Below are 13907 nucleotides of genomic sequence, written 5' to 3'. Positions count from 1 at the left end.
TCATGAGTCCTGCTCAGAGCACCATCAGACAGCAGGACTCACTGCTAATTCTTCACCATTTGGTTGAGGACTTAACTAAGACAACTGAAGAAATAATTTTGCACACAAATCCATTTAGGAAATACATAGCAATGGAACCGAGAAACTTTACTTATGACCATGTTCAGGGATATACTGAGTGTAGCCACAGACCCTGTCCAGCAGAGAAATTTGACAGAAAAACCTTGTGTCTTCTAGTAACAGCTGTCTATGGATGTTAACATGAAAGAAAAAAGGTTTGTTCTTACGCTCATTTCCGCATCAGGTAAACTGAACCACACTGTGGGGCCAAAACACAGCAAGACAAAAGCACCAAGGCCAAAGGGAAGCCGAGTCATGGCTGCTACATACAACAGATGAGACAATGTCCCACACCATTCCACACAGCATCGGCTCCAGTCCACTTCGATGCCAGCCCTTTCCCCAAATTTAGCATTCCAACTAGTGTACCCAGGCCATTACTGGATTCAGCTTTCTGGGTCCTTTAATTGGCTATATGCGCTCTATGCTAAATGTTATTAATTGCAAAAAATAATCTCTCCAAGAAACCTTCATAACAAAAATACCAGATTCCCCATTAACAAGAAGAGGATCAAGTTTAACAGGCCACAACAGGATACAAGAAGTCTGTCAGAATGTACACAGATGGCAGAGGATAGCTCTGACCTCAGACGCTGTGCTGAGCAAGTCACCTGAGGTGTGAGACCTGCAAATATCAGAGTCAGGTGGGAAACAAGAATGTTCTCGTCTAGTCATCTTCTGAACTCTCAGCAGACCTCTCATCCGTAGCCACCTTCCAGTCCGTGCGTCTGCTGGTCCTCCCCTGGGCTTCACTGTTAACTGCGGGAACGTGGACTTCTTTCCCTTTTTTTTGCCTTTCAGATTTCTTAGTGTCTCTGTCCTCACTTTCCTCAGAACTGCTGGATGCAGAATCATCTGACTGGGGAGTGTCACTTTCTGCCTCTACAAGTAAAGCAGATTTTTTGAGAGACTTTTTCCTGGATTTTTTCTTGCGTTTAGGTGGTTTCCTTTTTTTGGCACTAGAAGCCCCAGTTTCTTCTGAGAACTCACTTGAGGAATCTGCTGTTACATCTGTAGCTTCCTTTTTGCTTTTTTTCTGTTTTTTGCGTGACTTTTTTTTCTGCTTTTTTTTGTGTGATTTCTTTGACTTCTTGTGTTTGTGAGATTCATGGGAAGATGGTTTTACCTGGGGAGATTTATTTTTTCCATTGGTAATATCTTGCTGATCACTACTAATAAAAAAAGAGAGGGTGCTTTACTATGGAAAATGAAAAATGAGCATTTTAATATACTGCATTGTAGACAGGAAGTTGGACTTAACATTTCAGATGTAAAATTTTAAATTAGACCTTTGACAGGTTGCTCTTGAGACTTTATCACTCGAGTTTTTGTTTCCTCTTTAAAATGAAGATAAAAATTCTAATCCACCATACCGAGTAACTGTACAGAACACTGTATATGAAACGTAAGTGCTGTAACTGCTGAACATCAACCAGGGAGAAGCAGAGCACCAGTCACCTGCCAACTAACTCAACTACTAATTCTAGTATTTCCCAACTATTATTTCTCTAGTAACGTTTTTAATGACAAGTGTTACATCCTTTGTAAAAATTAGGAACTCAATTTATAGTCAGACTTTGTACTAATCTTAGTTTCTAATTTTTTTTTTCAGTAAGCCCATTTGCCTTACCTGTCTGTTTCAAATTCTTCAGGGTATAATTCCTTATAACCACTGTGGCCCCATCTGGAAGATGAAATTTAATAACACATACTGTTAAAGAAGTGCGTACATTTGTGAAAACTGAACCAAATTAGGCAGGAATGCACACACACACAGAACAAAGAAAATACAGACATGGTAGAGCCCACCCCAGGGACTTCAGTAACTTAGCTACATTTTCTGTACCAATTACCATTTCAGACACAAAGGATTTCTTTGTCCATTTGTGAAAGAACTTGGTGTTCTCACTAAGGAACTCTTACACTCTGCTCTTTAGCAGAGTGAAGTACTTCAAAAACACTTAATAACAATGCTGTCTACATTGGGATACTTTTTTAAACTAACTGTTGAGATATAATTGATATACCATAAAATTCACCCTTTTAAAGTGTACGATTTAGTGGCTTTTGATCTATCTATTAGGGGGTGTGCAATCACTAGCATCCAATTTCAGAACACTTCCATCACCCCAAAAAGAAACTCTGCATTAGCATCTCTCTCCACTCACTCCTCCCTTTCCTCTGGCCCATGGAAACTCCTGTGGCTTTTCTGTCTGTGCATCTGCCTATTCTGGACCCAATAGACAGAATCACATAGTAGCCTTGTGTGTCTGGCTTTTGTCACCTAGTATGGAGTTTCATCCATGTTGTAGCATGTATCAGCACTTCTATTCCTTTTTCTGCCAATAACAGTCCACATAGGGTGATCCCCCCTTACCCAGTTTCGCTTTTGCAGTTTCAGTTGCCCAGTCAACCAGTCTGGAAGCAGACCATCCTGCTCCTGACGTATCACAAGGTCAACCATAGTCTAAAGCTAAGCCACAATGCCTACATCATTCACTCTCTTCATCTCATTACATAGGCATTTTAAAAGCATCTCACATCATAAGAAGAGGGGTGAGTACCCTACAGTAAGATACTTTGAGAAAGCATAGTCATGTACGTTTTATTACAGTATATTGTTATAATTGTTACTAATCTCTTAGCCTAATATATAAATTAAACGTCATAGCTGTGTACATACAGTATACACAGGGTTCCATATACCCATAGTTTCAGGCATTTGCTGGGAGTCTTGGGAGGTATCCCCCATGAATAAGGAGGGACTACTATACCACATTTTGGTTATCCTTTCTTCAGTTTATAAACAAAAGGGTTTCTACTTTTTGGCCATAAAGAATAATTATGCTATGAATATGTGTGTACAAGTTTTTGTGGGGATAATTTTTTTTAAGTACACATTTTGAGACCAAATATTATTAATGGTCACAAGAATTTAGTCACAGACCTGTCTGGCATGTTAGCTTCATAATCATATAATTTCTTGTTCCAGGACTTAGCCTTAAGGAAATCATCTTCTAGTGCCCCAGAAATTTCATTCTTTGGCCTCCAATAGTCTCGTTGACTTTCTTCATCAAACCCATCACTTCGCATCCGGCTTTAAAAGAAAACAAGAACTTTCAGATTGAGACACAATCTGTGAGGTTACTTTGTAGAACATGCAAAAAGCTCACTGAACAATCTAAGGGGAGAATAAAATAACCTGATACTTAAGGTTTAAAAAATTATGTAAAAAGATACATCTGTTCTTGTAGGTCTGTACAGTAGTCCAATGAAAATCTGACCATTACTACCCAGAGCATCAATGAAATGATTTATGGACTGTGGTGTGCTATAGCTCACTCACCGATTCTCAACCAGGAGGGCATGCAAAGAAGGAAGCAGAGCATAGTCACAGCTGGGGACATTTCAAACTACCCTAGAGATTCTGAAATACACTCCCTGAAAACCAACAACTTGCTGCAGTGAGATCACAGCAACAGTGGGAGCAAGGCCTGACCCATGAGTATGCTTGGCCAGAGAAACAGCTGAGAACCACTGATCCAGGCTGTGCTCACGATGTCCACTAACAAGTCACTAAGCCAGCAGATCAGTTAGCAGAAGTTTTTAAGGGCTTTTTTTGTGCCAGGTGCTGTTCTAGCTGCTGGGAATATAATAGTAAGTGAGATAGTCATAATCTCCCCCCCCCACTTAAAAATATTTATTCACTATGACAGGCTCTAACTGTCTTGTCTAAAAAAACACTATTTTATTCCTGTAAATGTCACTGGGAAAACAAATCACCTGCAGTAACTGTACTTATAAATTCCCCAAGGACCATCTTCAGACAGAAAACAGCCTGAAAAGATACTTCTTTTTCTCTTGAGACTCTGCTGCCTTTACTGCTGATACCCGAATACTTTCTTGTCTGAAGCCAATTCCACAAACTCCTCAGGCACCCACCCACGACCACCAAAAATCTCACTATTTCCCTGGGTAGCTTTAGAAATCAGCATTATTAATTTATAGTCATTTTTCATACACACAGCTTTCCATTAACAGGCAGGTGAGGCCCAAGAGATGTTGCCAATACTCAGACATTGCTACATCTCCACAGGTAAGACACCACCGCCTGTGTAGTCCTTCAAACTTACACTCAAATTACTAAGAAGGTAATGTGAAAGGCTGTGTGACTTGGCGAAAACAGTGAGTAGAAAGGGTATCAAGAAGCCTGAGGGAGAATGAAAGACTAATGAGGGAAAGGAGTGAACGATCAGCTAAGTGACCACAGGTATGACACCAATAGAAAACCTTGTTAAAATCCATCAGGCAAGATCAGAATCCACAGAATCCTTAACCTTTACAATTGTTCAAGGTAGAATTTTCCACTGCAAATAGGTCCAAAAAGTGGGGGCATCATAGTCACTACCTCTGTATTCAGGTGTAGGTTTATAAAGAGGGAAGACTTAAGGATTCATAGAACCAAACCCATCTACCTTTAGCACATGTTTTTTAAACAAAGGTGATGATTCTGAATAAGGTAAGAATCTGTTCTCAGAGCTCCAACTTCACCTTGAACTGCTGGGTGACACTTTCCTTTTGGTCCCCCGGTAAGCATCTTCCATCTGTCTCTCCAGCTCTCTTATTTTCCACATATCTGACTCCTCCTGAATCTAGATTTTTTTTTTAGAGGAAATAAAAATAAGTTACTAAAAATAATACTTGACATCACAAAAAAGTAACTGAAAATGCAGTCTGCATTAATTACTGGGTGACAGACTAGGTGATGATCAAGAACCTGGGAAATAAATTCTGGTTTCTCCAGCATGGTTGAGCAATCCAGCCCAGTAAGTATCAAATATGTAGAATTCTGCAGCAAGAGGAGAACTTTTTAACCCCAGAACAGACAGACTAATCACCTCATCAATACTGCAAACACGCTGGAATTAGCAAATGACAGTCCTTTGTGTTTCTGCATTATTTTAATTGTGTCACCTTAATCTCATGAGGAAAGCAAAGAAGATACCATGACTACATTTTACTGAGAAGAAACAAAGGCTCGGAGATTTTTAACACAGACAAAAAGCTGTAAGAACAGGTCTTTAAACTTTCTAGGCTAAGTGTCTTCTCACATTACAATTTTTGTTAGAAACAAAGCAAAGCAAAATAAAACAAACGGTATGAGAATTGTTAGAATTTCCTGAAAAGCAGACCACAATTGCCCAGAGAACAAGAATACATTTTATTTCTAAGTACTCCTGTAATATTTTATTAAATCTGCACTAGATTCATCATTTTAGCTGCCACTTTCAATTCTAAGCTTGCCATCCCACTGGAGGGGGCTTTGATGCACTTGCTGAGGCCACTTAGGTAACTAACAGTCAGACCCTCGCCCACAATCACATCAGGTGATATGACAGTAATAACGTTTCTATCAAACTAGAAGTTGTACAGTTCACCAGAGAAAACCAAACAAGGGCCCTTGGCCTTAGATGTGCTCTCCTAGATGGCCTCATCTACTCATGACCTATCATTTCCTATATATCAATAATCCCCAAACCTTTAAGTTCAGCCTCAATTACTCTCCTTTCCTCCAAGTCCGTGTCTCCAACTCACCTCACCATCAATGTGTTCAAAACCACACTAATTATGTTTCCCATCATACTGCGCCTTTTTTCTTCCATATCTCAATTAATGGTATCATCATCAGTCACACAGGTGGTGATATTTGATTCATAATATCACTATCCTTCAATCAGTCACCAAGTTCTTTGGATTCCATCTTCGTCCTGTCACTGCTTTCAGTCAAACACCTCACTGTCTCTGTCCCGGAACACTGCAATCACCTCCTAATTGGTCTCTATTGTAGTTTCACCCAACTGATCTGTCCCAAACCCAGCATCTTTCTAACTACAAACACAATCATGCCACACCCTGCTTTGAAATATTTGATGCTTTATTATCTAGAGGAAAAAGTCTAGTTCAAGCATCAGAATCCAACTCTAACTCACCTCATCTTCTGTCACTACCCCCCACATTCCCTACTTTCTGGATGCACACACTTTCTTGTCCTGCCCCAAGGGCTTCATGCTCTTTCTGGTTGCCATTAGTTAGAGGGTGTTCTCTGTGTCCAGAATGATCTTTCATTATCTGGTAAACTTGAACCTTTTCAATAAGGACTAGTTTGAGCATCAGCAGCTCAAATACCACCCATTCTGTGAAGCCTTTCCTGATTCCCCTGGCAGATTTCATTACTCCTTCCTCCCTGCACTAAAGCACTTTTATACGTCTCTATAATAGAACTTATCAAAACTGTATTGCAGTTATCTATTTTATTAATCTTGGTATCTCCCAACTGTACCAAAATAATGCTTGGCACTCTGTATGCCTTCATGAGGTGCTGAGGACGAACTAGGTTGTACCTCCCACCTTATTGTGAGCATCTGTGTGCCGGATGACATTCCTCAGGAGGACTTTCCCCAGTGGGACCCGGGACATTCTTCAATCTGAAATGAATCCGTAACACTTAATAATAATTTCCTTTATTACTTTAGCTTTTATTACATTATCAAGGTAAAGAAAAGATCACTGAACTAGACGTCAGAGGTCCTGAGGAATAGTTTTCCTTTCACCATTGAAAGGGGAAAATACCTACCACACTCATGTGAGGCTAAAAGGAGATAACATACACTGGAGTTCTTTGAAACTGCACAAAATTAAGTTCAAGAGTACCATTTTATTTAATCCTCAAAGTAACTATGTTTCATATGAGGCAGGTATCTGCATTCCTTATTTTGTAGATTAAAGTCCTTTATAAAGCTACAAGCTGCCCCAGGCCACACAGTCTAAGGCAAACTAGGTCCAGATTGGAAAATCAACTCTCAATCCCCAAATTCATTTTTGATGAAGCAAATATCCAAGTTTGAGAGTCAGGGACCACAAATGTCAACAGTAACAAAAACTGAGACCTAGAAACACCAAATGCAGAGATGCTCTAAATTTCTCCATTCGGGGGAATTTTGTTTTCTATTTTGTATAAAGCCTCCCAAAAACGGATGTCAGGGATATTCACGTGTGTAGCCAGCAGAAGCTTTGTGCACCGACCCCTCCGCTCACTCACCCCTCGATCCTGGGGAAATCGGGCATCTTGTTAGTGTGAGACGAAGAACCACTCCATTACAAGGTCTCCTCCGACCCGGGAAGCCAAGGAGTCAAGGCTCAAAGGCAGCTCTGCAGCTTCACCCGAGTCCTTCGTGAAAACGCAGCCTTCCCACCGGTTATTCGGCCCTCCCCGCGCCCAGGCCGCGCCGCCTCTCCCCGGCCAGCCCAGCGGGCGGCTCTGGCGGCGTGAGGCCGGCGGTGCCGGCGCGGAGCCCGGACTGCCGGCCGGGCGCGGGCAGCCGCGCGCACGCCCCTCTGGGATGGCCCAGGGCTCGGCTCCGCTCCCCAGGCAGGACGGGGCGCTTCGGGCGGGCGCGGCCCTCCACCGGGCCCCACGGAGTCGCTGGAGAGCACGGGGGCGGGTGGGGCTCCCCGGGGAAGGCGGCGCGGACACCCCCTCCCGTCCCCGGGATCCGGCCCGCCCGGTGCCCGCCCCGCGCGCGCGCGCGCGCGCACGCCACACACACACACACACACACACACACACACACACACACACACACCCGCGTACCGTGCGCCGCGGCCTCGCCGGCGGGACAGGAAGCGGCTTTCCTCCCAGGCCGGAAGTGGTCCTCCCAAGAGAATCCTCCCGCGGACGCGGCACGCGGAGAGTCCGGCAGGAAGGGCGGCCAGGCCACTCCGGAGGTCGGCAGGCGCCGGAAGGGGGAGAGTCCGGAACTGGATGTAAAGAGGTCTTTCGGCCTGGAGCTTTCCGGACCCGGTTAGAGGCTGTACCGGCCCGGTTACCCTGGTAACAGGCGTCGCCGTGTGTCTGGGAACCTACAGAGGTGGGTGCGCGGACCTCCGGAGTGATTGTGAGTCTAGGTTCCCGTTTGGCCTACGCCTGACGTGGTATCGGAGGAGCCCAAGCCCCCGCTTTGCCCGCCGTGCGAGGGGCGGGCGCTTCTCCCAGCAGCGTCCCCCGAGCGCTGCCGCCTCTGCCTGAGTTTGCCGGTCCTCACAGGGACCCTTGAGGTCGGGACTGTCGCCCTCTCGAGAGGGTGAGCTGAGGCACGTACGTGCATTGGCGGCGCAGGGCAGCCCAGCCCGGGACAGAGCTGGGACCGCGGTGCGGGCGCTCTGGCTCCGGGAGCCACGCGTTCACTCCCAGGCTGCGCGGAGAGGCTCGTGAGGCCCCGCGCCGCGCACGCATCTGGCAATTTCGGGGCCCGACAGGCGCCGTCGGCCGCTACCCTGTAGTCGGACCGAGAAAATCACTAGGAGACCCAAAGTGAAAATGACCACACTGCACCCCCAGGGCTTGTGAGGGTCCAGGCAAAGGTGGGCCCTCGTTACCTGGGAGGACAGCTTGGGAATTTAGGAAGGGGCGTGGGTAGAGTGGGGAACGGCCAAGTGGTGCTGGCCCAGCTCTGAATGTGCGGGACAGAGGCTCGCCTCGCCGCAGTTCCGGAGCTGTTCTCTGGGTCCAAAAGGAGAAACGAATCGTTAGTCTCAAACTTTCCTCCCTTTAAGTCTGTTTTTCCACAGACTTGAGGCCTGCTCGCCTAAGCCATGCAGTCATCCTCAAAGGGTCTGCTCACCCAAGTTACTCAGTTCTGGAACCTGCTGGATGATCTGGCTGAAAGTAACCCCGAGAGCTATCGGAAGTTCATTCAGCAGCAGCTGGCCCAGGGCAGCCAGCTCCCGGCCGACCCAGAACCACAGCTCTGTCTACAAACCAGGATCCTGGTATGCACACCTGGTGCCGGGATGGGGAGGCCTGCATGATGGTCCTGGACCAAACAGAATAACTTACCCGTAGCTATTTTGACACAAGAAAGCTTGAGGGAAACTGCCACTCAATCTGGAAAATGAAACTGTGGAAGATCATGTTGAGGAGCAAGAATGGAAATTCATATTTGGCATATTTTAGAGACCAAAAAAGTAGTGAGCCATTTTTGCTGCTAGAATGAAAATAAAATGTAATGATTATATTGAGAATCACAGAGTTGGAGATTTTTTTCAAATAGAGAATTTATTTGGTTGGGGGATAAGGAGTGGTGAAATAGGGTCAACCAAATCCACTTAGAGCAGCTGCTTAGATTAACCCCCCACCCCAGTTCCTCTGGGAGCAGCAACCAAAAGCCAGAAGCTTTGGGGAAATCAGACAACAGTATAATTTCTCAAACACAGTTTTTCTATGTGGAATGACTTACCTGGAGCCTAAAATTCTCACTCTTCAAATTCTGTGATGAGTTGCCTTTAGAATATTCTCTTTTTTAAAGCTAGGTTTTAAGATAATGCAAAATTACTTGTTTTCTAGAAACCAAAAGAAAAAGTACTTTTTATCAATCTGTGTCAGTGGAAAAGGATCCCAGCTCCCCAGTCAACCAGTCATCCAGTACCTTTAAGTGTTGGGAGACCAGAAGATATATCTGAGGCATCAGGTACATAAAATTATGGGAAAGAAAGCACTTCCAAAAGTTGTATTGGGAGTAAGCATGGACCAGATTTTACTTTGTAAAAGGCATTACAAGTAAAATATTTTATTTGGTTATAATGTAGTTAATGACTGATAAGGGTTCCTTTATGCAAATTGAATACTATTTAGTTTTTCTAATAATAACCCATATAAAAATGTGAAGAAATTCTCTAATTGGAGTTTTGTGTATATATAATATCTATATGTATATAGATATTATATATATAATTTTACATTATAATTTTGTGTATATGCACTATTAGGCTTGCCTCTTAAAAATACAGGAATAGATAAAATAACAAAGAATCTGTAATTTTTTGTGCATGCTATAATTAAAATATTTCTGGGTGCCAAAAAAAATACAGGAATAGAATTTATACTTTTTATCTTTATCAGGATTATGGCTTAATATATTACCTGATAAGATCATTAGTGAAACAAGTTGTCTTCATTTCACACCCTCTGAATTACACACACAGATGTTTATACAGTTATCGATGTTGCCTACAATCCTGGTGTTCTCCAGGCGGCAGGAAAGGACCAAGGGAAAAAGGATCAGTTAATACGAATGGCCATGCAATGCATTGAGGAACAACTCCAATATACTCTCTCATACTCTTACCATATTACCAAATCTAGAATAAAAGGAAGTATTCAAAGAATGAAACACAATCTGATGGGAATCCAAGCTGACGCCACAGATTTGAGAGGGAAAATGAGAAAGGGTAAGTTAAGTAAGGTTAGTTGACTTTTCTAATTAATAGAAAAATATTTAAAAATATATTAAACATAAATATTAAATATAGTATTAGAAATGCTAGCATGTCATTAAGGATTTTTAAATTCTGCAAGTTTTTAAACTAAATTCTTTCATTTAAGTTTCTTTTGATTTAAGATTCCCAAACTAATTTAGCTGCAGCTTTATCTGCCACCTCAGCTGACACTACCAGTGCGACAGCTCAGGGCCGGATAGTATTTACTGTTGACTGGTTTTGTGATTTCATCCCCCTCCTTTTTTTCATGAAGAACTAACCCTTGAACAGATAAGAAGCAGTACTGTGAGCAATCCTCATCACTTCCCACAACTTTTACTACCAAAAGATCAAGTTTCAAGCAAAGCAGGGTGTCTGATAGAAGAGATCTCCAGCAAAGACATCCCGGCGGAGATGAAGAAACCAGCTCATGAATTAAAAATTGTGGCGGATCAGAATGAGAAGCCTCTGAAAATTGAATTAAAAGTTGAATTACCTGGTGTTAATTCAGTATCTCTCTGTGATCTTAGTGTTTCTGGGGTAAGTTGAATAGGTAGTAAATTCGTATCACTCAGCAGTCATTGTATTATGTGGTAGTGACAAATGCCACAGTCCTAGTGGCTCAGAATAATTTGCCCAGGTCGCATGTCAACTAGGCCTGCTCTTTCCACTGGTATTGTACATTTCAAGGTACAGGTGAAGGAATAATTCCCATCTGAGATATGCCACTCCAGTGGCAGAGGGAAAGTAGAGATGTTGGAAAGAACATGCACTGAACCCTAGCCTCCCTCTCCGACCTGGCCTGTGTCACTTACTCTGCTGGCCAACATAAGTCAAAAGGCCAAGCCTCTCAGTAGGGCTGGCAGGAATATTCTGCTCACAGTAGTTAAATGGCAGGGATGTACGATCCTCTTACAGAAGATGAGCAAATAATCGGTAACAGTCCACATTATACCATGGTCCAGCCTCGTGGTTACAAATATTTCTTTCCTCAAAGAATACACCTCCAATTCAGTATCAGACTCCAAAGTGCAGGATTTTGCCATCACCTGCTTTCTGCTCTTGAACCCCAGACCTATGAAATGCAAAGACAAGTTATCTACTCCCTTAACCCCTTGCACCATACACTGTGGCAAGGGGAGAGTGTAATTGTAATTAAGCCTCAATTCAGAACTGGGGAAAACAGCAGGCACACAGCAGTTACGAGGCACTGCGATTCCCGAAGCCTGTAGGCCAGGGCTGCGAGGATGCCCTTTCTGGAGGTAGAGAATGTCCTTGCTAAGGTTCCAAGACAAGGTTCCCTGATTATCTAGCCCCTCGTTCCATTGTTTTCCACGACTTTCAGTTCCATTCTTTGGGGTTTTTTTCCTTTCTCACTGTCCATCTTGGATACACCTGGAAATAGCACTGGAGAATGTGGGTGCTGAGCATGTTACTCAGCTATTTTGTGCTCATGGTATGTTGGGGCCCAAGTTATTTTAAATTAGTTTTAATCCAGGCTGGTAGCATTTCCTTTCTTTGAATCCAGTCCATGCTACACTGGGGCGTCTTTTGACTTAATTGCTGTACTTTGTGCCATGTGTAAGGATTTACTGAGAGCCACTTTCATCCATTTAGAGGTTAACGAAGGGTTTACAGACTGATTTAGTCTTTGCCTCTAGGCTGTCTTAATCTGCCTTTGTTGATAAAAAAAAAAAAAATACCTCAATGTTTATCCTTTACTGTTGGAAATAAAAATTTGTCCCATTTTTCAGTTCTTTCTTAGAATTTCTTAGCTATGTATATTCCCTTTCGATTCTACTCACACTGGGAAATTTTTTTCTAAGCTCATCTCTTTGTGTTTTTTTTTGTAGTACTTTGTTAAATGTAGCCAGTAGAATTAATACATGCTATCAATGTGCTATTTTCCTGCATCTTATTTAAAGCCACAAAAAAATATAGGTTCACTGTCTTCTAAGTTTTTGACAGTTTTACTAAGGGCTGTATCACTATAAAACGTGCAGCACCATCTTCCCAATCTCCAGTAAGTCTCCTCGCTGTCTGCTGCTCAGCCTAAATCAAATGCCACATCATTCAGGACAGCAACACCCATCTTCTGGTTCTGTATCAATTACCCTTCCATGTTTTGAGCAGCAATAAGCACCTTGGAACTGGAGGGATTTGCAAGAGCAACTTTATTGCCCACTGCGAGTCACCTGGTGATGAGTAGGATCCTCTTATGGGAAAAGAGTAAATAACTGGGAGCAATGATCAAGTGACAACTTTTAATGAGGCAATATCCTTCTAACTTCATCTTTTAAAATCTCTCCTGATACTTTATTCTTAGGATGATTTACTGATTGAGGTCTCTGAGAAGTACAGATTACATCTGAATCTTCCAGAATCTGTGGATACTGAAATGACGACAGCAAAATTTATCAAAGAGAAAGCTACATTAATTGTCACAATGCCGTTGGTGTGAGTTAAGCACACCATGACTGGTTTTCAGCGCTGAAGTCGTATGAATTACAGGACCATCATTTTGGGTGAAGAGGTAGTGATTTATCTTTTAACACCAGATTCAGATTTTCTGAGATCCTTTTGATGTAATGAGATTTTCTCATCGCTGTTATATATTTTTTAATCTTCTCACTCGACATCAAGTAGAAACTACTAAAAACAATATTGCCATGACTTATTTGAACGTATTTGTAATAATCTTAAAAACTATTATTTGGCAAAATTCTGTTTGTTTCTAAGTAATGTGAGAATTCTCAGTTTACTGGTTGATAAAAATTTCTGTCTCTGGTAAACTGTTAATCAGGAATAAATCCCAGAGTGTGCAAGAGTTATTGCCAAGATTGGAAAGTTTCCTCCAGCAATGAAGATACAGGGCCAATATATTAATATGCAAACCTGTACTTCTCTGAACCTCTGCGGCGCCTCTACAGCAGTGGTGGCAGGAATCCAAGGCAGACCTTCTGTGTTGTATGGACTCGCCAGTGGGCTGCATACAGGGATGCAGTTACAGGGATTAGGTCTTACTGCCATGACGCAGAATACATCCAAGTCTAAGAAAAAGGAGTTTACTTTGGGACAAGTGCCTTTCTAAGAGAATTTAAATATACAGACATGAGGTACTTTTCAACTCCCATTCATGTCAGATAGGTTGTTCAATAGAAAAGTAACAACTTTCCTTTATATCCCAAATAAGCAATGTTCACATCAAACCTTAAACATCCCTTGTCTTTTTCTACCTACAAAACAGCTTCCTTGAAATTAGTAGGTTCTAGTTCAATACAAGATCTTAAAGTCATTTAAAAATTTTAACTCTAGAAACTAACGTTGTATGTGCAAGAGAAATAATTGATGTGTGACATTTAAAAACATGTACTTTTCTTAAAACTGGCCTGGACTTGAGTTCTTCTAGCAATAGGATTTATCATCTGAAACTTTTGTGACCTAAAATTAAACTATCATATTCTCATCCTTCA

The 13907-nt window shown here is 42.5% G+C and overlaps 2 protein-coding genes across 7 annotated transcripts; one reads left to right on the top strand and one right to left on the bottom strand.

Annotated features, from left to right (window-relative positions):
* Window positions 1-130: 130 nt before the first annotated feature.
* NKAPD1 (NKAP domain containing 1) lies at window positions 131-7909 on the bottom strand. 5 transcript variants are annotated; one of them, XM_057490412.1, is made up of 7 exons: window positions 7772-7909; window positions 7220-7348; window positions 6529-6605; window positions 4672-4772; window positions 3068-3217; window positions 1751-1804; window positions 131-1292 (listed from the first exon to the last, which is right to left on the bottom strand). In XM_057490412.1, the coding sequence occupies exons 3-7, from the start codon at window positions 6595-6597 to the stop codon at window positions 788-790; spliced, it is 879 nt and encodes a 292-aa protein (XP_057346395.1). In that variant the 5' UTR covers window positions 6598-6605; window positions 7220-7348; window positions 7772-7909; the 3' UTR covers window positions 131-787. The 5 variants fall into 5 exon arrangements, with proteins under 5 accessions (XP_057346395.1, XP_036775634.1, XP_036775632.1 ...); XM_036919739.2 differs by lacking the exon at window positions 7772-7909 and having other exon boundaries at window positions 131-1002; window positions 1111-1292; window positions 7220-7713; XM_036919737.2 differs by lacking the exon at window positions 7772-7909 and having other exon boundaries at window positions 131-1289; window positions 7220-7722.
* On the top strand, window positions 7770-13328 carry PIH1D2 (PIH1 domain containing 2). 2 transcript variants are annotated; one of them, XM_036919732.2, is made up of 6 exons: window positions 7770-8048; window positions 8749-8949; window positions 9524-9647; window positions 10162-10407; window positions 10709-10974; window positions 12761-13328. In XM_036919732.2, exons 2-6 carry the CDS (start codon window positions 8773-8775, stop codon window positions 12893-12895), a joined length of 948 nt encoding a protein of 315 aa, XP_036775627.1. In that variant the 5' UTR covers window positions 7770-8048; window positions 8749-8772; the 3' UTR covers window positions 12896-13328. The 2 variants fall into 2 exon arrangements, with proteins under 2 accessions (XP_036775627.1, XP_057346394.1); XM_057490411.1 differs by having other exon boundaries at window positions 8734-8949.
* Window positions 13329-13907: the final 579 nt, after the last annotated feature.

The sequence above is a fragment of the Manis pentadactyla genome, chromosome 13 (genome assembly GCF_030020395.1).
Source record: "Manis pentadactyla isolate mManPen7 chromosome 13, mManPen7.hap1, whole genome shotgun sequence".
Taxonomy (NCBI): Eukaryota; Metazoa; Chordata; class Mammalia; order Pholidota; family Manidae; genus Manis; species Manis pentadactyla.
This window is presented reverse-complemented; position numbering and strand designations above follow the sequence as displayed.